General features: G+C 41.4%; 1 protein-coding gene across 2 annotated transcripts in view; it reads left to right on the top strand.

The window, feature by feature from the left end:
* The first annotated feature begins 182 nt into the window (after positions 1-182).
* kcnh3 (potassium voltage-gated channel, subfamily H (eag-related), member 3) overlaps positions 183-14,805 on the top strand; it is a 168,288-nt gene continuing 153,665 nt past the window's right edge. The window contains exon 1 of one of the 2 annotated variants that reach the window (XM_088083730.1): positions 183-585. Coding sequence is in view for 1 of the 2 variants with exons in the window: in XM_042495056.2 (XP_042350990.2) it covers positions 4,005-4,080 (76 nt within the window). In the remaining variant the exon portion in view is untranslated. Of the gene's footprint in view, positions 586-3,368; positions 4,081-14,805 lie in introns of those variants that run through there. The other variant, XM_042495056.2, reaches the window with a different exon arrangement.

Here is a 14,805-nt window from a genome sequence, read left to right as displayed (position 1 = left end):
GTTGTCATTTTATTATTATTATTTTTTCTGTTTTCTTCGTTTATGTATCTGTATGTATTTCTGTTAATGAACTCGTGTGCGCTAAAGGAAATTTAAAAAAAGACTTCAACAACCAGCAACACCTGCGACCGGAAATTAAAACACAAAACCGGAAACGGAAAAACAAGAAGACGGGCGCCATGTTCAAATGCCTGCAGGTGGAGCCACGTCAGAAGGAGCCAGGTGAGGTTGATGTTCAACGATTAAAAACTACTTTTTAATGCAAAACGGACCGGTGGGACTCTTCGAAGATACGAAGCCACTTTTTCTTTGTTTTAATGGATACAACGTTAGCAACGTAGTTCAAAAAAGGCTAAAACAAGGAGGATTAGCAAGTTTTTTCTGCACACGTTGGCTGGGAGCACTGGAGAGAGGATTTCTGGAGATTTTGTTGAAAAGGAGCTGCTTAAATTGACTGAAACCGACCGAGCTGAGCCTGTTTGGACGGAAATGGACAATATGTGGACCAGACAGCAGAAGTCCAGGGGACATTAGCCTACATGATGTGGCTGTTGGACACTTTGCAACCATGAAGACTTCAAACAGGTGAGTCAAAAACATTTCGTCTTCTCGCTGCTCTGGGTTGTTTGTGGCTGTGTTGCTCGCATCGGCTCAAAATGAATGTGCATTGTTTGTTTGAATTTGGCTTTTTGTGATGTTTGTGCTCGTATAGACACACTGATAACAGCGGTTTCCTGTGCAGAGGTCTAATGCTTTTATTGTTGCGTTTGTTTGTTGCTTGGTTTGGTTTAAGGTTGTGCTGGTATAATAATAATAAAGTTTATTTCTATAGCGCTTTTCTCCTTGTAAAAATTGAGTAAAATGAACCTTGTTTGTCTTCATTTGGCTGTTTGTGCTCATATAGGTACACTAGTGATAATAAACTCTATTTCGATAGTGCTTTTCTAAACCATTCAGCAGGGGCTGGCTCAATTTGCGGCAGCGGCACCTATTTTGCGGCAGCGGCACCTAACTGTGGCACCCCCAGATGCCGCAGCTAGGTGCCGCTAGCAGTCGCAGCAGATGCCACTGGTTGCCAAGACGTGCCAGGAGGTGCCAGTGCTTGTGCCACTGCTTGCCAGGAGGTGCCGGGAGGTGCCAGTGCTTGCCTCCCGGCACCTCCGCCAAACCGCGGCACACGCACTGGCACCTCGCGGCACCTCCTGGCACGTCTCGGCAACCAGTGGCATCTGCTGCGGCATCTGGGGGTGCCACAGTTAGGTGCTGCTGCCGCAAATTGAGCTTGCTGTCTCTCAGTACAATACCATGCAATATAAGAAAACAAGTTAAAACATAATTTGCAGAAAATACAATTAAAATATGATATTTACACATCCATATACAAATGCATACACATACATACATATACATACACACATATACACACACATACATCCATGTAGACGTGCACATACACATGAAGAACACACACCATGAAGACTTCAAACAGGTGAGTCAAAAACATTTTGTCTTCTCGCTGCTCTCGGTTGTTTGTGGCTGTGTTGTTTGCGTTTGGTCAAAATGAATGTGCATTGTTTGTTTTTGAATTTGACTTGTTGTGGTGATGTTTGTGCTCATATAGACACACTGATAACAGTGGTCACCTGTGCTTGTGGTCACCTGTGCAGTCTGATGCTTTGTTATTGCATTTGTTTGTTGCTTGGTTTGGTTTTAGGTTTTGCTGTTATAAATAATATAAATAATAATAAACTTTATTTTTATAGGGCTTTCCTAACCCACACTTCACCATACAGTACCATACAATATAAGAAAACAAAGTAAAACTGTAGATGTAACACCGGTATGATTTAATTGTGCTGTTATACATTCATATCAAGTTCTGGCACTTTATTTTTATCCCGGCTTCTTGGCTTCAGGTGCACTTGCCTGGTTGTATATTATTAATGCTGCTATGTGTGTTTTTATGCGTGTATTTGTTTTGTAGTCTTAACGTGCCACCTTAAGACTAATATTCATTCGTATTATCAAGCCGTCAGTCTCGATGTATTGCGCTCTGTGTCCTGTCACCTCCCGTCTTCCTTTAAATATTCTTGTTGTTTCTGGCCTTTCTGTTGACTGTCAGGCGTCTCCAGTGAAAATTCACAATGTAGAAATTAAATCTTCGCACTGGGAGTCCTGATAGATGTCGACCTATCATGGATTCCTCACACCAATAGATCAATAACTACTGTTTTTTTTTGTGGCCTCAGGTTTTTGGTGTGTCAGTAGGGAAGAGCACAGCTGAGCTAATAATGACTTTAGGGGTCCGGGGCTTTGTTTTAATGCTTCCCAGTAAAAATAAAAACGCCTACTTTGTTGTAATTCTGTTTCACAAAATAAAACTTTAGCAAGAGGGCAGTTTTTACTCCAGTTTAGGTACTTTTGAAAAGAGGCTCGCAGGCTTTTTAGATTACATGGAGCAATTTTAGGAGGATTTACCTCCAAACAGCCGACCTGCCGGCACACAAAACACCACCAGCTTTGCTTTCTTGAGGCAGAAACATTCACTTTTCCTCCTGGAGTCTGTGTGGTCTTAAGGGTGTTTTAAACAACAGCAACTAATATGCATCCAGCCATGTTAGCTGTAATGTGAGTTAAGTCTTATAGCAAATATAAATTATTTTTAAAATATCATTGGTTTGAAATGGTGCTTGCTTGGTATCACAAGAATAATGAATCTTCAGTCCTAAAACAGCAATAAAAGAAGACTTTATTTATCCCATAAGAGTAAATTTACACATTACAGCAGATGCAAAAGAAAAAATGGGGAAAAAGTGATTGAGTGATTAATAAATAAGACAATATGACTCTGCCTCCAATGCTATTGCTGTAGACATATATAATTTCGCAGGTCATTGCAATGTTTTTGCACTGAGGTTTTGATGCATCTATAGACTCTATACGTATTTGTAGTATTTTTATTGTACCTCAATACTATTATAAACAACATTTTCTTATTTTATGTAATTACATGACAAGTTCCAAGATAGCGCACTATTCATATCTTAAAGTTTTAGAGCATATTTCTTCTCCACGTGAAAAAAGACACGGTGCGTTTAAATGAATCACCACAAGATGGCGGAGTCTCACCGTGCAATGAGGACTGAGCGGCTCCTTTATCTCCAACCGCAGGAGGCCATGTGGTCCTGAGGAGAGAAGAAAGCACAGGAGTCGATCATCTTATTTTATTCTCCTCTTATAAAATCTTAATCAATCGCAAATTCTCTCATATTTAATTTCACATTTATTCATGACTTCGGGAATTGAATTAAAAACACATACAAACAATAAATTTCGTATTTTCCGTTTCTAATCTGTACACCGGGATTTCTGCAAACAGCAGCTGAAGAACCGATCCGCGCGCAACGCCCACCGGGTCTTCCTTTTAAGCAGCGCGCTCCACGTCAGGGGAAAAGGCCAGTGGCTTCCAGAGCAGCATCTCTTTGTCTCCCACCTCCACTTTGAAACAGGACCACGGCTTGGCAAGACCTGAAAGGCGTCATGTGACTCTGCATCTGCTCTCAGTTGTGGCAAGATAACCACGCAACGAGAGAGAGGGAGAGAGAGAGAGAGTTGAGGAGGAGCTTGCAGCGATAAGATTCACTCCACGCGCCATCAGCATCAAAAACTTGCAGCCTACCCATCCATCCTCATCTCTCTCCAGCGCGCAACACGCACACAAACACACACTGGCGTTTTAATTAGTCTTCTTCGCCCCCCTCCCCCGTTGGAAGGTGCACAGGTGCATCCCGCGGTTAATACTCGCTCTCTGCTTAGTTGATTATGGTCACAACCCCCGCGGTGCCAAGGTGGAGTCACCGCGCGTATCTCGGATCGGTGCGCTCCTCCAGGGGCTGGGATGCGCACCGGGCACCTCTCGCTTCCTGTCGGGTTTCGGGTCTGCGCAGGAGTCAAGCGCTGCCCCAGGGCGCCGAGGCAGGAGGACCCAGTCGACCCGGAGCAGGATGCCGGTGATGAGAGGGCTGCTGGCCCCGCAAAACACCTTCCTGGACACCATCGCCACCCGCTTCGATGGCACCCGTGAGTAACAAACGCGCCGACGGACGTGATTTAATCCGCCTCGTGCAAACCGCGTGTTTGCTCAAAACATGCATGAAAGAAAAAAAGAATACAATATGCAAACCATACATATCTTGATTTGCATCAGGAACATTGCATGGATTTTCTCTAAGATGCAACTTTAATGCAAGTTTAAAAGGATGCTCACTCTGCGTAATAGATTAAAGGAATAGTCTGTTAATTTTCTCAGTGTGCACCTGCCTGCACAAGAAGAGGTCATGCTTTCAGATGATGGGCTAAAAACAAAGCACAATCGAAATAATTGCTGTTTTAAGTCCTTCAAATGCACCATTAGCAGTATCCTGGTCTCCTGTTGCAGTGTGGTGATGACAGTAAATGTTTTCTAAAATATGCATGCTATTGAAGAGAGGTTTTGCCAGCTGTGATTTTGCTGTAGTTTTATGACCAAGGCTTCCTTCTGTTCCCTTTGTGCTCCACTGTGGCCATTGTGTCTCCTTTGCACACATATGCAGGCTTCACCCACTCTCACCAGAGAGGCTGCAGCTCAAACTCAAAGCTTTCACATCCCAAAAAAGCCTGTTTAAGTCTGATCTCCATCTTTAAGCAGTAACAGTTGAATCAATGCTAAATAGAGAGAGAGGTAGGACACACAGAGCATTTTTTTCTTTCGGTGAGGGTGTCTTGTGAGCAGATGCGACGAGCAGCCCGTGTGTGTTTGGGCCCATGCTGGGTAGGTGGGCGGGTGAGAGATGCTTATATCGCATTCGGGCTGCTTGTCTCTCCTTCTGCGTTGATTATTCAGGGTGACGGGAGGGTGTGTGAGTCTGTGGAGTGGGGCGAGCCCCCCCCTAAACCAGTTATGTGTGACAGCATGATAGAGAAGATTATTCGACCATGCAGCGAGCAAGTCGCTCACAGGCAGATCCCCATCTCACTCAAGGTTTTTCCAAGTCCTCTCCTCTTCTAAGTACACTGATAAAAACACAGCGGCAGTAGCGCTCCCTGCTTTTGTCAACAGGACATTTAAATGCTCTGACTTTGAGAGGCAAAGTGGGTTGTTACTGTCTGAGTGAGGATGTGCTGTGAGGACATAAAGAGACAAATAGCTCCTCTTGTTCTTTATCCTTACACTCGTTTCCCTACTACAGGGATACTCAACTTGCTTTGCTAGGGGGCCCCTGTTGCAAAATGACAGGAGATCGGGGGCCAGTCGTAGCGGCCTCGTTCATAATTCTAGGACTTTAGGACGTTTCTCAGATTTTAGGATGTGTCTTGGCTTTTATGACGATTGCAGGATTTTCCAATGTTTTGAGAATTTTAGAATGCGTCAGTATGATTCTAGGAGTTTAGGATCTTTTTAGGTAATTTCCAGGATTTTAGGACATTTCAAGGATTTCAGGATGTTTCTCAAATTTCAGGACATTTCTAGGATTTTGGGACAGTTTTACAATTTTAGCATGTCTCTGAGAAATGTGGCCCCGGGGGGCTGTAAGTCAAGTATCATTGGCCTGCTGCTATGCGCCATATGATCGAGAGTCTACAAATAATTAAGGTCTCAAACACTATAATCATGTAGACACTATACTATACACTATAATCATGTATAATCTTCTTCTGCCTAATTCAGAAGAAGTGCACATACACACACACGCATTCATCCAGCCCCTGTTCCCACGACCCTCACACACCCCTCACATATGCTTGCAGCTCAAATGGAAATGGTCATGTTCTGCACATTAGCTCTTATCACATCTAGAAGTGATCTTGCTATTTTTCCTTGAGTGGCTAAAACACAGGCCTTTCGTTTGCCGAGGTGCTGATAATTACACATCTCCAGCAGCACATGTGCAGTCATTGTAATTAACTCGCATGGATGTCAAGATTTCATCGTGGCCTTTCTGCTTGTCAGAGGAGGTGGAGGAGGGAGGAGGGGGTGAAATGAGATGTTGTGGGGGTGGGGAGGGCTGGAGTGTGATGGGAGAGGCTGTTGGGAGGATGGGGGCGGGGGGGGTTTAAATATAAATCCATTAGGGGTCTCGCTGTGACAAACATGCAGCTATGTGTTTTTAAATGGTGTGACATTAGTTCCTCATTAAATCAGACACTTGAATGAAGCCAGTTATGTTTGTGTCTGTGGAGGTGATGTAAGCTTTGTGTGTGTGTGTGTGTGTGTTTTAGGGAGAGGGCCTTTGTTGTGATTGTGAATCAAAGGCAATCATGATTACTTTAAAAAGCCACTCATCTCTGCCAGACTTCGTACCTAGAAGCACTTCATTTTCTCTTGTTGAAGACTATTAGCTGCCAGCGTTGGCATTGCATTTTGAAATGTCTCGGGCCCTTAAGTTTGCAGTTTAGTGAAAAGAAGACCGTTTTCATGCCACCATCAAATTGGACTAACAGCTCTCTCTCTCTGTGTATGTGTGTGTGTGTGTGTGTGTGTGTGTGTGTGTGTGTGTGTGTTTGAGAGAGAGGGCTTTTGTTGTGATTGTGAATCAAAGGCAATCATGATTACTTTTGTGTGTGATGGTCCAGAGGGACGGGGGAGGGATGCTCTGCTGTGTTCTCCGCTGTGATTGGTTGTTAAGTCATTATTTGTCATACATGCGAGGCAATGCAAAAGTGTTGATTTTGACCACAGCCATGAAACTTTTTCAGCCATTATTGTGTGTTGATTAAAGGGATACTTCACAGATTTTCAACCAGCGTTGTATCAAAACAATGTGGGTAGTGTGTGTAGATGAACTCTGGTAAACTTCTCTCCGTCTAACCAGTGCATAGATATCCTTCCTCCTCCTCACAGCAAATTTTGCCTGATGATGTATTTTCATCATAAGGTGGAGGTTCGCTGGCTCTCGGACTGCTGCTCGAACATTCATTCATGCTTTAAACACTAATACCAGAGGGAGGTAACTGCCTTGGTGGTCTATAACCTGTGATGATGATGATGATGATGATAATATGGTGCCAGTAACAGTACATGCTGTATTGCAGTGTGATAATGTTGATGATGACAGGGTGGCAGCAACAGTACATATTTTACTCGTAGTATTTATAATGTTGATGATGACAGGGTGGCAGCAACGGTACATATTGTACTCGTAGTATTTATAATGTTGATGATGACAGGGTGGCAGTAACAGTACATATTTTACTTGTAGTATTGATGATGTTCATGGTGAAGGCGGCAATGATGACGAGTATGACGATGATGACTGTGATGATGATGATGATTATGGGGTGATAGTGACAGTACATATTGTACTCGTAGTACTGATGACGATGACGACGATTGGGTGAGAGTAACAGTACATATTGTACTTGTAGTATTGGCAATGATGATGGTGATGATTGGGTGACAGTAACAGTACATATTGTACTTGTAGTATTGGAGATGATGATGATGATGATGATTGAGTGACAGTATATTTTACTCGTAGTATTGACAACGATGACGATGATTGGGTGACAGTAACAGTACATATTGTACCTGTAGTATTGATGATGTTCATGATGATGACGGCAACGATGATGACAGTGATGTTGATGATTATGGGTTGACAGTAACAGAACATGTTGTACTTATGGTATTGACAATGATGATGATGATCGGGTGACAGTAATAGTACATATTGTACTTTTGAATGATATTGCAGTATCTGCCTTATGATGTTGGTCCTGATGCTGCAGTATTGTGACTGTCATGACCTGTTGATGGTGATGAACCACATTGGAAATTGTTATGTTCTTAGATGTTTGTTTTATTTAACACTCACTGAATTATTAGAGGATCGATGGAGTAAAGGTGGACACTTATTAATCTGCTCCTGTAGAGCCTGAATTTGCACGCGAAACTCTGTGTACAGATGAATGTCAACTGTTGTATGTGCTGCGTAATATTGTTTTTTTTTTTTTTGTCATTTTGGTTTTTTTTTTTCAGAAAGGTGTTTATTTTATTTTACATGCATAGTTGCAGGTCTTCTACCTCTTGAGCAAAAGCATCCTTTTGCCTGTTTTCTCTGGTCATATAGAGCCAATTTAGTATGAAGTATGAAGTATTTGTGTCTCTTTACTGCACAGACAGCCATGTTTTATGTGAGGGCCCTCCTTATATATTGCAGCCACCGCACCAGCCATCATTATTTCTAATCCAAGGCGACGTAGGTGTGTTATGCAAGCGATAATGGAAAGGCGAGCCCCTTATACGTGGGAGCGGCCACGTATGAGGGATTTCTGGGAGGTGATAGGTGATGGATTTAAAATCTCCCGATGATCTGCGCAACTTTCTCAGAGTTATGTGATGCAATAACAGCTCTTGTAGCTCCTGCTGCATCATGAGGGAGCCAGTTCCTACTAACAAGCGCACAGCCATAGCATCATGCGACCTAGAAAAGACTAAAAAGGGTTTGCATTGCAGTTTCCCAAAAATGGCTTATTCGAATCGCCTTATATACCTCCACATGCAAGCGTAAAAACCTTCTTTGTGATAAATGGGAGTTTCTTCACAATTGTTTTCAATTGGGGTATTTTATATTCCCAATTTCAATTTGTGCAATTTGAGGGTTAATTGAAACCCGCCTAGGGAATAGACAAGTAGGAAAAGGAATTCATGAGTACTCAGGCTTTTGACATGCTAAAACTTTAGATACCAAACAGTAAAAAGTGGTCAGTTTAAAAGATTTGTTTTTTCTTTCTTACCCATCGCTTACACATTTTAACATCAGCCATGAATGAGTCACGTCATGTCATGGAACAAGTTTCGGCACTTTCTGTGGCTCAAACACAACACCCAAGTAGAGAAGGTGGAACGTGTGCTCATGTAACCCTCGTTGGCTTCATTGAAGGACAAAACGTCACACAGCAGAAAAAGAGGCTGCACAGTGAATTCTACAAGGTCTTCGATCGCTTGATGGAGACCTTGCTAATCTACTGAGGGGCCAGTCTGTTTCGATAAATGCTCAGGGGCTAGTGCATTTCATTGCTGGCTCTGCTCCTTTCAACCCCGAAAGTCGAGATGCACCAATCGAAGTCTTTGTCTCCTGCTGATACAGAGTGCTAAACTGATAAAAGTGCTTTCTTTTTCCCAAATCTAAAATCAGTATACCCTGCTGAATCATTTATCTGTAAGGCTCTGTAAGGCTGGTGTGAGAGAATGAATTCAGCCTGGCAAAAATAATACATTTTTATGAAGACTTTACCCAAGAAACTGTATTTAATGTGCGTAAAGTCATAGCAGATACATGATTATAAGGTCTGCGCTCGTACTGTAATGATAAGTCAATTTATCAATCAACAGAAAATTAGAATAGAATAGAATAGAATAGAATAGAATATTCCTTTATTGATCCCCCATTGGGGGAAATTTCAAATGTTACAGCAGCATGAAAAAGAGAAAGTGGAATGTAACAAAGAAAATAACAATAACACAATTTTACAATAACACAATTATACAATAACAAATAACAATAAATAAGTAATAAAATAAAATAAGTATGTACATAGAGGAAAAAGGTATGTACACATAATAAGTAAGTAATAGAATAAGTATGTACACAAAAGATGGATTTGAGAATAGAATTTACAAAAATTTGTTGTGCAAATTATTCAGCCAGTGATGCTGATGTTATAGAGTCTTATTGCAGATGGGATGAATGACCTGCGGTAGCGCTCCTTCTTGCAGGGTGGATGTCGCAGTCTGCTGCTGAAGGAGCTGCTTAAAGCCCCCACAGTCTCATGCAGTGGGTGAGAGGGGTTGTCCATGATGGATGTGAGCTTTGCTAACATCCTCCTCTCACCCACCTCCTCAATGGAGTCCAGGGAGCAGTCCAGGACAGAACCGGCCCTCCTGACCAGTCTGTTCAGTCTCTTTCTGTCCCGATCTGTGCTCCCTGCTCCCCAGCAGACCACTGCATAGAAAAGAGCAGATGCTACCACAGTGTCATAGAATGTCCGGAGCAGAGTCTTGCACACTCCAAAGGACCTCAGTCTTCTCAGCAGGTGGAGACGACTTTGGCCCTTCTTGTACAGGACATCTGTGTTATTAGACCAGTCCAGTTTATTGTTAAGGTGAACACCCAGGTATCGATTAATCACAAACTATTTCAATAATCAGTCACTGAAGATATTTATCAAGAAAAAAAGCCAAACACTAGCTGCTCTTCAAATGTGAGGATTTGCTGCTTTTCTCTTTTCTTGCATGTCATAGTAAATTGAATATCTTTTTGCTGTTGGTTTGTTTTGTAGAATATGCAGTTGGAAGATATTTTGTAGTCTAAATGAATCATGGATTAATTGTGGAAAAATGGTTAGTATGGTCATGAGAAACTTGGAAAAGTCATGGAAATGCTGTCATTTTGGTGATTTTTGAAGAAAACATGCTAATGTTTCAAAAAAAAAAAAAAAACCCCGCCCAAATATTTTCTTCAAAAATTGCATAAAAAATTGCCCAAATGTTTTCTTTAATGTTGTCTTTAAAAATTGCCAAAATAAAACATTTACTTTCTCTAAGAATCACCAAAATAAAAAAAGCCAAAAAATGTTTTCTGTAAAAGCAACGGTTTAAAAAATGATTTGACATGCCTCTCTCTTTTTGCATCTCCCCCTCCCCTCTCATAAATAACGAACAGTTCCATGGTTATATTTAGATATTAATATCTAATCCTGCTCTGAATTCATCATTTGTTAAGATAATATATATTTCAAAAAAGCTGTTATATAATCAAAAAGAACCAATAAGAAGTATCGGTTTTCAGTGAATGTGTGGTCTTTAAAAAATTGATGGAAAATCATAATCAATAATTATTTATAAAAATGTGCATAACCCCTGAAAACAGTAATTGACAAATGAATCGATAATTAGAATAACTGTTTGTTGCAGTTCTGCTCTGAACAGATGGAGTGTCAGATCGTACCTGAAATCTTCCACACATTAGTGTTACAGTGAATGCTCACTCTCTCATCTGTGCAACATCCTGAAAGAGACTCATATCAGATGTTGTAGTATTTCACTGTAACAGTGAGATTACAGCAGGGATTCATATGATGGAGCAATGTATGAGGCATATGATAACACTGAAATCCTTTTATGCAGAGCTGCTTGCTACATCAGCAGATCACCAACACTACGAGTAAAAAGTAGCAGGTTAAAGGTTTGGATATGTTTCGATTTGACCTGAGAGTGATCATGTAGAGGTGCGTGACTGTTAACGAGGGCACACGCACACTTCCCTTAATGTGGACGTGAAGTGCTGCATCACGCTGCGGTTTAACATCACAGCTTCTGAATCACACTTGGAGAAAGGTTATTATTTATAGACCCCTCTTGTGACGAACGTTGTTGCCGACACCTCTCAGAACAGCATGAGAAGACGAACACACATACATTACACACACACCTTAAAAAATAGAGAATTTTGCAACTAACGGAGCACCCTGTAAATTTTCTGTTTGTTTTTGTTTTCCTCCTGCAATCAGTGGATTCATGCCGGGGTCTCATTAGAATCGTTATTTTGATTTTGTTAATATGTGAAAATTACAGTCTGGAGGAAACTGAAGGGAGCACGAGTCCTCTGAAGACTGATAAACCTCATGCATAGCTCAATCAATGCTCATTTGCTGCTGTGCTTCCTAGAAACAGGAACAGCTGTATGGGAACACAGGAGTCAATCGGTTCTATTAATTGAGTGGGTCTTGGCTTTGTCCTAATCAGGTTAGGGCCAGAGTCCTGCTCATCATGTGGACATGTGTGGATCTGAACAGGCTGCCACCAGCCTGCAGGCACACACTCCTCTTCATTTTTAATTTAAAAGGAGATATGGCTGCACAATTAATCAAAAATATTATCGAAATTGCATGGTGGCCAAGTGCAGTATCCAAATTGTAGGAGCTGCAATTTGTTGATAATGGTAAAATGAATCACAAATAAAGCATTGTGGTGCTACCGAGACGCAAAATCATATTCCAGACATAAGGGATCTTGTTCAGAATAATGGACGAACCGGGACGTCATACATTGGTTTATGGACTCCCATTATAAAGCTTTGAGTTTGGCATTTTCGCTGTCACGATTTTGTTTTATTTGAGTCAGTAGTGACCATATTTGGGCAAGAGGCTGGCACTGTGGAGCTGCGCGGGGTGGTAATAATAATAATAATAGTATTAATATTAACAATAGTAGCAATAATGATATTAATAATAAGTAAAAGCTTGGATTTATATGGCGCCTAAAAGAGACTCAACTCATGACGATCAACATAAAAACAAACATGTTGTAAACAACAGACATTTTGTCACTTAAAGCAGAACACCTTTAATGATGCCTAACTTTAAGCCTTAATATACTAAAACGGTGTAAATTATATAAAAATTCACATCCATTCAGTCATTACTGGAGAAATTAGCTATAGAGACCAAAACTGTTTTATGTACCAGGCTTTAAACATGTTTATTTCTGCTGTAAAGTTGGGCGTTTTTCTGTTTTTCTGTAGGCCTGGTTTCCACGTCAAAAAGCTGATGGGATTTTTCTATTAGATTTTGGATTAGAGCAGGAAGAGGTCACATAAAATCGCCACCACAATGAGGCTTTAAAGTTTTATTTGGCGTGGTGACGTTTTGTGGTCTCATTTAGTCAATTGTTAGCAGCTGTCTTTTTAAAGATACACAAAAGCTTCAAAGTTCACAGTGGGGTATTCACTTAAGGGTTCATAAAAAAAGAAAATGTTTTATATCACAATAACTGTTGGCTGACATTGTCTCTAATCATAAGAAACTGATGTTTGTTCACGTTTTCTTTCTCTATAATTTTGGCAATTGTGCAATTCTTAAATTTCATTCCTAGTGGCACTTAAGAAGGTCTTTAAAAGTCTTAAATCTAACTTGCCTTAAACTGTAGGACCCTGAAAGGGCAAAAATGCCCTGTATTTTTGGTAAGTAATGATAAATCTCACTCTTTTTTGAGTACAAATTGCATGGCCATAACCCCTTATTTATCCAAGTCTCAGCTGGTGTCAGACCGTCTCCTTTCAGTTACTCTGATCCACCTACACTGTTTTAAGAATAGAATACAATTAAATCTGCTGGGAAGCTGATGTCTTTATGTCTCACATTGCCAATTCTGCACAAATGTCAGGATTTTATTAATAGATCCCAAAGCTGCAGCAAATGAATTATTAGAAAATCTAGAGTGTTACCTGGACGGATAGAGCTAAGAGTTTTAAGACTTTAAAGATCTTCCTTCAGCCTCATCACACAGACTCCTCACTTTGCCCACGAAGTCCATTGTCTCCAGCCCCCGAGAAGTCAGGTATATTACATTCTGTCTCCCTTACAGCCGAGAGAACTCAAATGATCTCACACCCCTCATTTCTCACCGGCGTTTCCCTCCTTCAGTCGTTCATTAGTTGCCTCCCAGCCTCTTTTCTTGTTATTCACTTGATTTTGTGCATGCGTGTCTACGTGCATATGTGTAAGTGAGAAAATGAGTGTACACGGCTCTGGGCTGCAGGGAGAACGACTGTCACCACTTCCCCGACGCCTGTGTTTGTGTATCTGTGTGTGCATCTGTGGCCGTGTGTTTGACAGCACAGATTAGCGGTGAAGCATTGCCGTGTCTCAGGTGTGTGTTTCCCCCGTGGCGCTTTGTGCTTAAACCCCCTCCTGGCTGCTCGTCAGGCAGGAACAGATATAATGATGGGTTTAATAATTGCTTGGCTCCTCTCTCTCACCTTATGTAACTGGCAAACTACACCCATTATATTTTACACCAGATAAAAATAATATAGAGCTTTTAACATCAGATCTGAGTGACCACAAAGTCCAGTTTGTTTGATAAATGTAAACACTTCAAACTGCGCCCGGTCAGTTCATCAATCTGTGTACGAGTCCACTTTAGAAAGAACAGATTAACTTTATTGTTGTACAGGCGAATACAATGAAATTCAGTTGCACTGCCTGAGTGGGGCTCAAATAAATTAAAAACAGCATGAGATAAAATTTTTAAAAAAATAGTATTGTTAAGTAATATCTCACATGCATACCCATATATATAGCAGGCTATGACCATCGACGTCCATACGTAAGAACCAAACGTCGCCAGCGTGCATCATCCATCTATATTGCTGTAGTTATGAGAGAAAAAAAAGTAAACAACCTAATTGAGCATTTATGTGTGTTGAAAAAAGTCAGAGAAAGACGAGGTCGTGGCTACGAAAAAGAAATGCCAACTGGGCACGCCAGTTTTGCAAGAAGAGCTTGAAGTATTATCGCACAGAGTATACTGGGCATTACGGTGCGGTCTCTCTCCCTCTGTGCCTTGGGGCATGTCCGAAGCTGTAAAGAGTAGCATGAAAGTCAAGCTCTCACTCTGCAGCAAAATCTGGGGACCAAAACATCCCCAGAAGTCGACTTGAAACAAACTGAGGGCATCCGACTGATGACTGAGGTCTCTGACTTTCAAGGAGCAGCCCTGCTCATGAGTACTTTTCATGTGTACTCAGGTGCAGTTCACATCAGGTGTGAAAATCAGCTGTACCCAAACACGGAAGTGGTGCTATGTAAACGAGGAGCAGTCGGCGAGTAGAGTCTCAAAGGTGACGGTCTCCTTCTGTCTTAAGGATATGTTGACTGGGAACCATGAATCTGTTTACAAGTCTCTGCTAATCCATCCAGTAGATGCAGAGATATTTTACCCAAGTGACTCATCAAATCCTTCTTTAGACGTTTCCCACTAAT

Source organism: Plectropomus leopardus, chromosome 10, assembly GCF_026936395.1.
Source record: "Plectropomus leopardus strain MGB_pleo_1.0 chromosome 10, ASM2693639v1, whole genome shotgun sequence".
Lineage (NCBI taxonomy): Eukaryota > Metazoa > Chordata > Actinopteri > Perciformes > Serranidae > Plectropomus > Plectropomus leopardus.
This window is presented reverse-complemented; position numbering and strand designations above follow the sequence as displayed.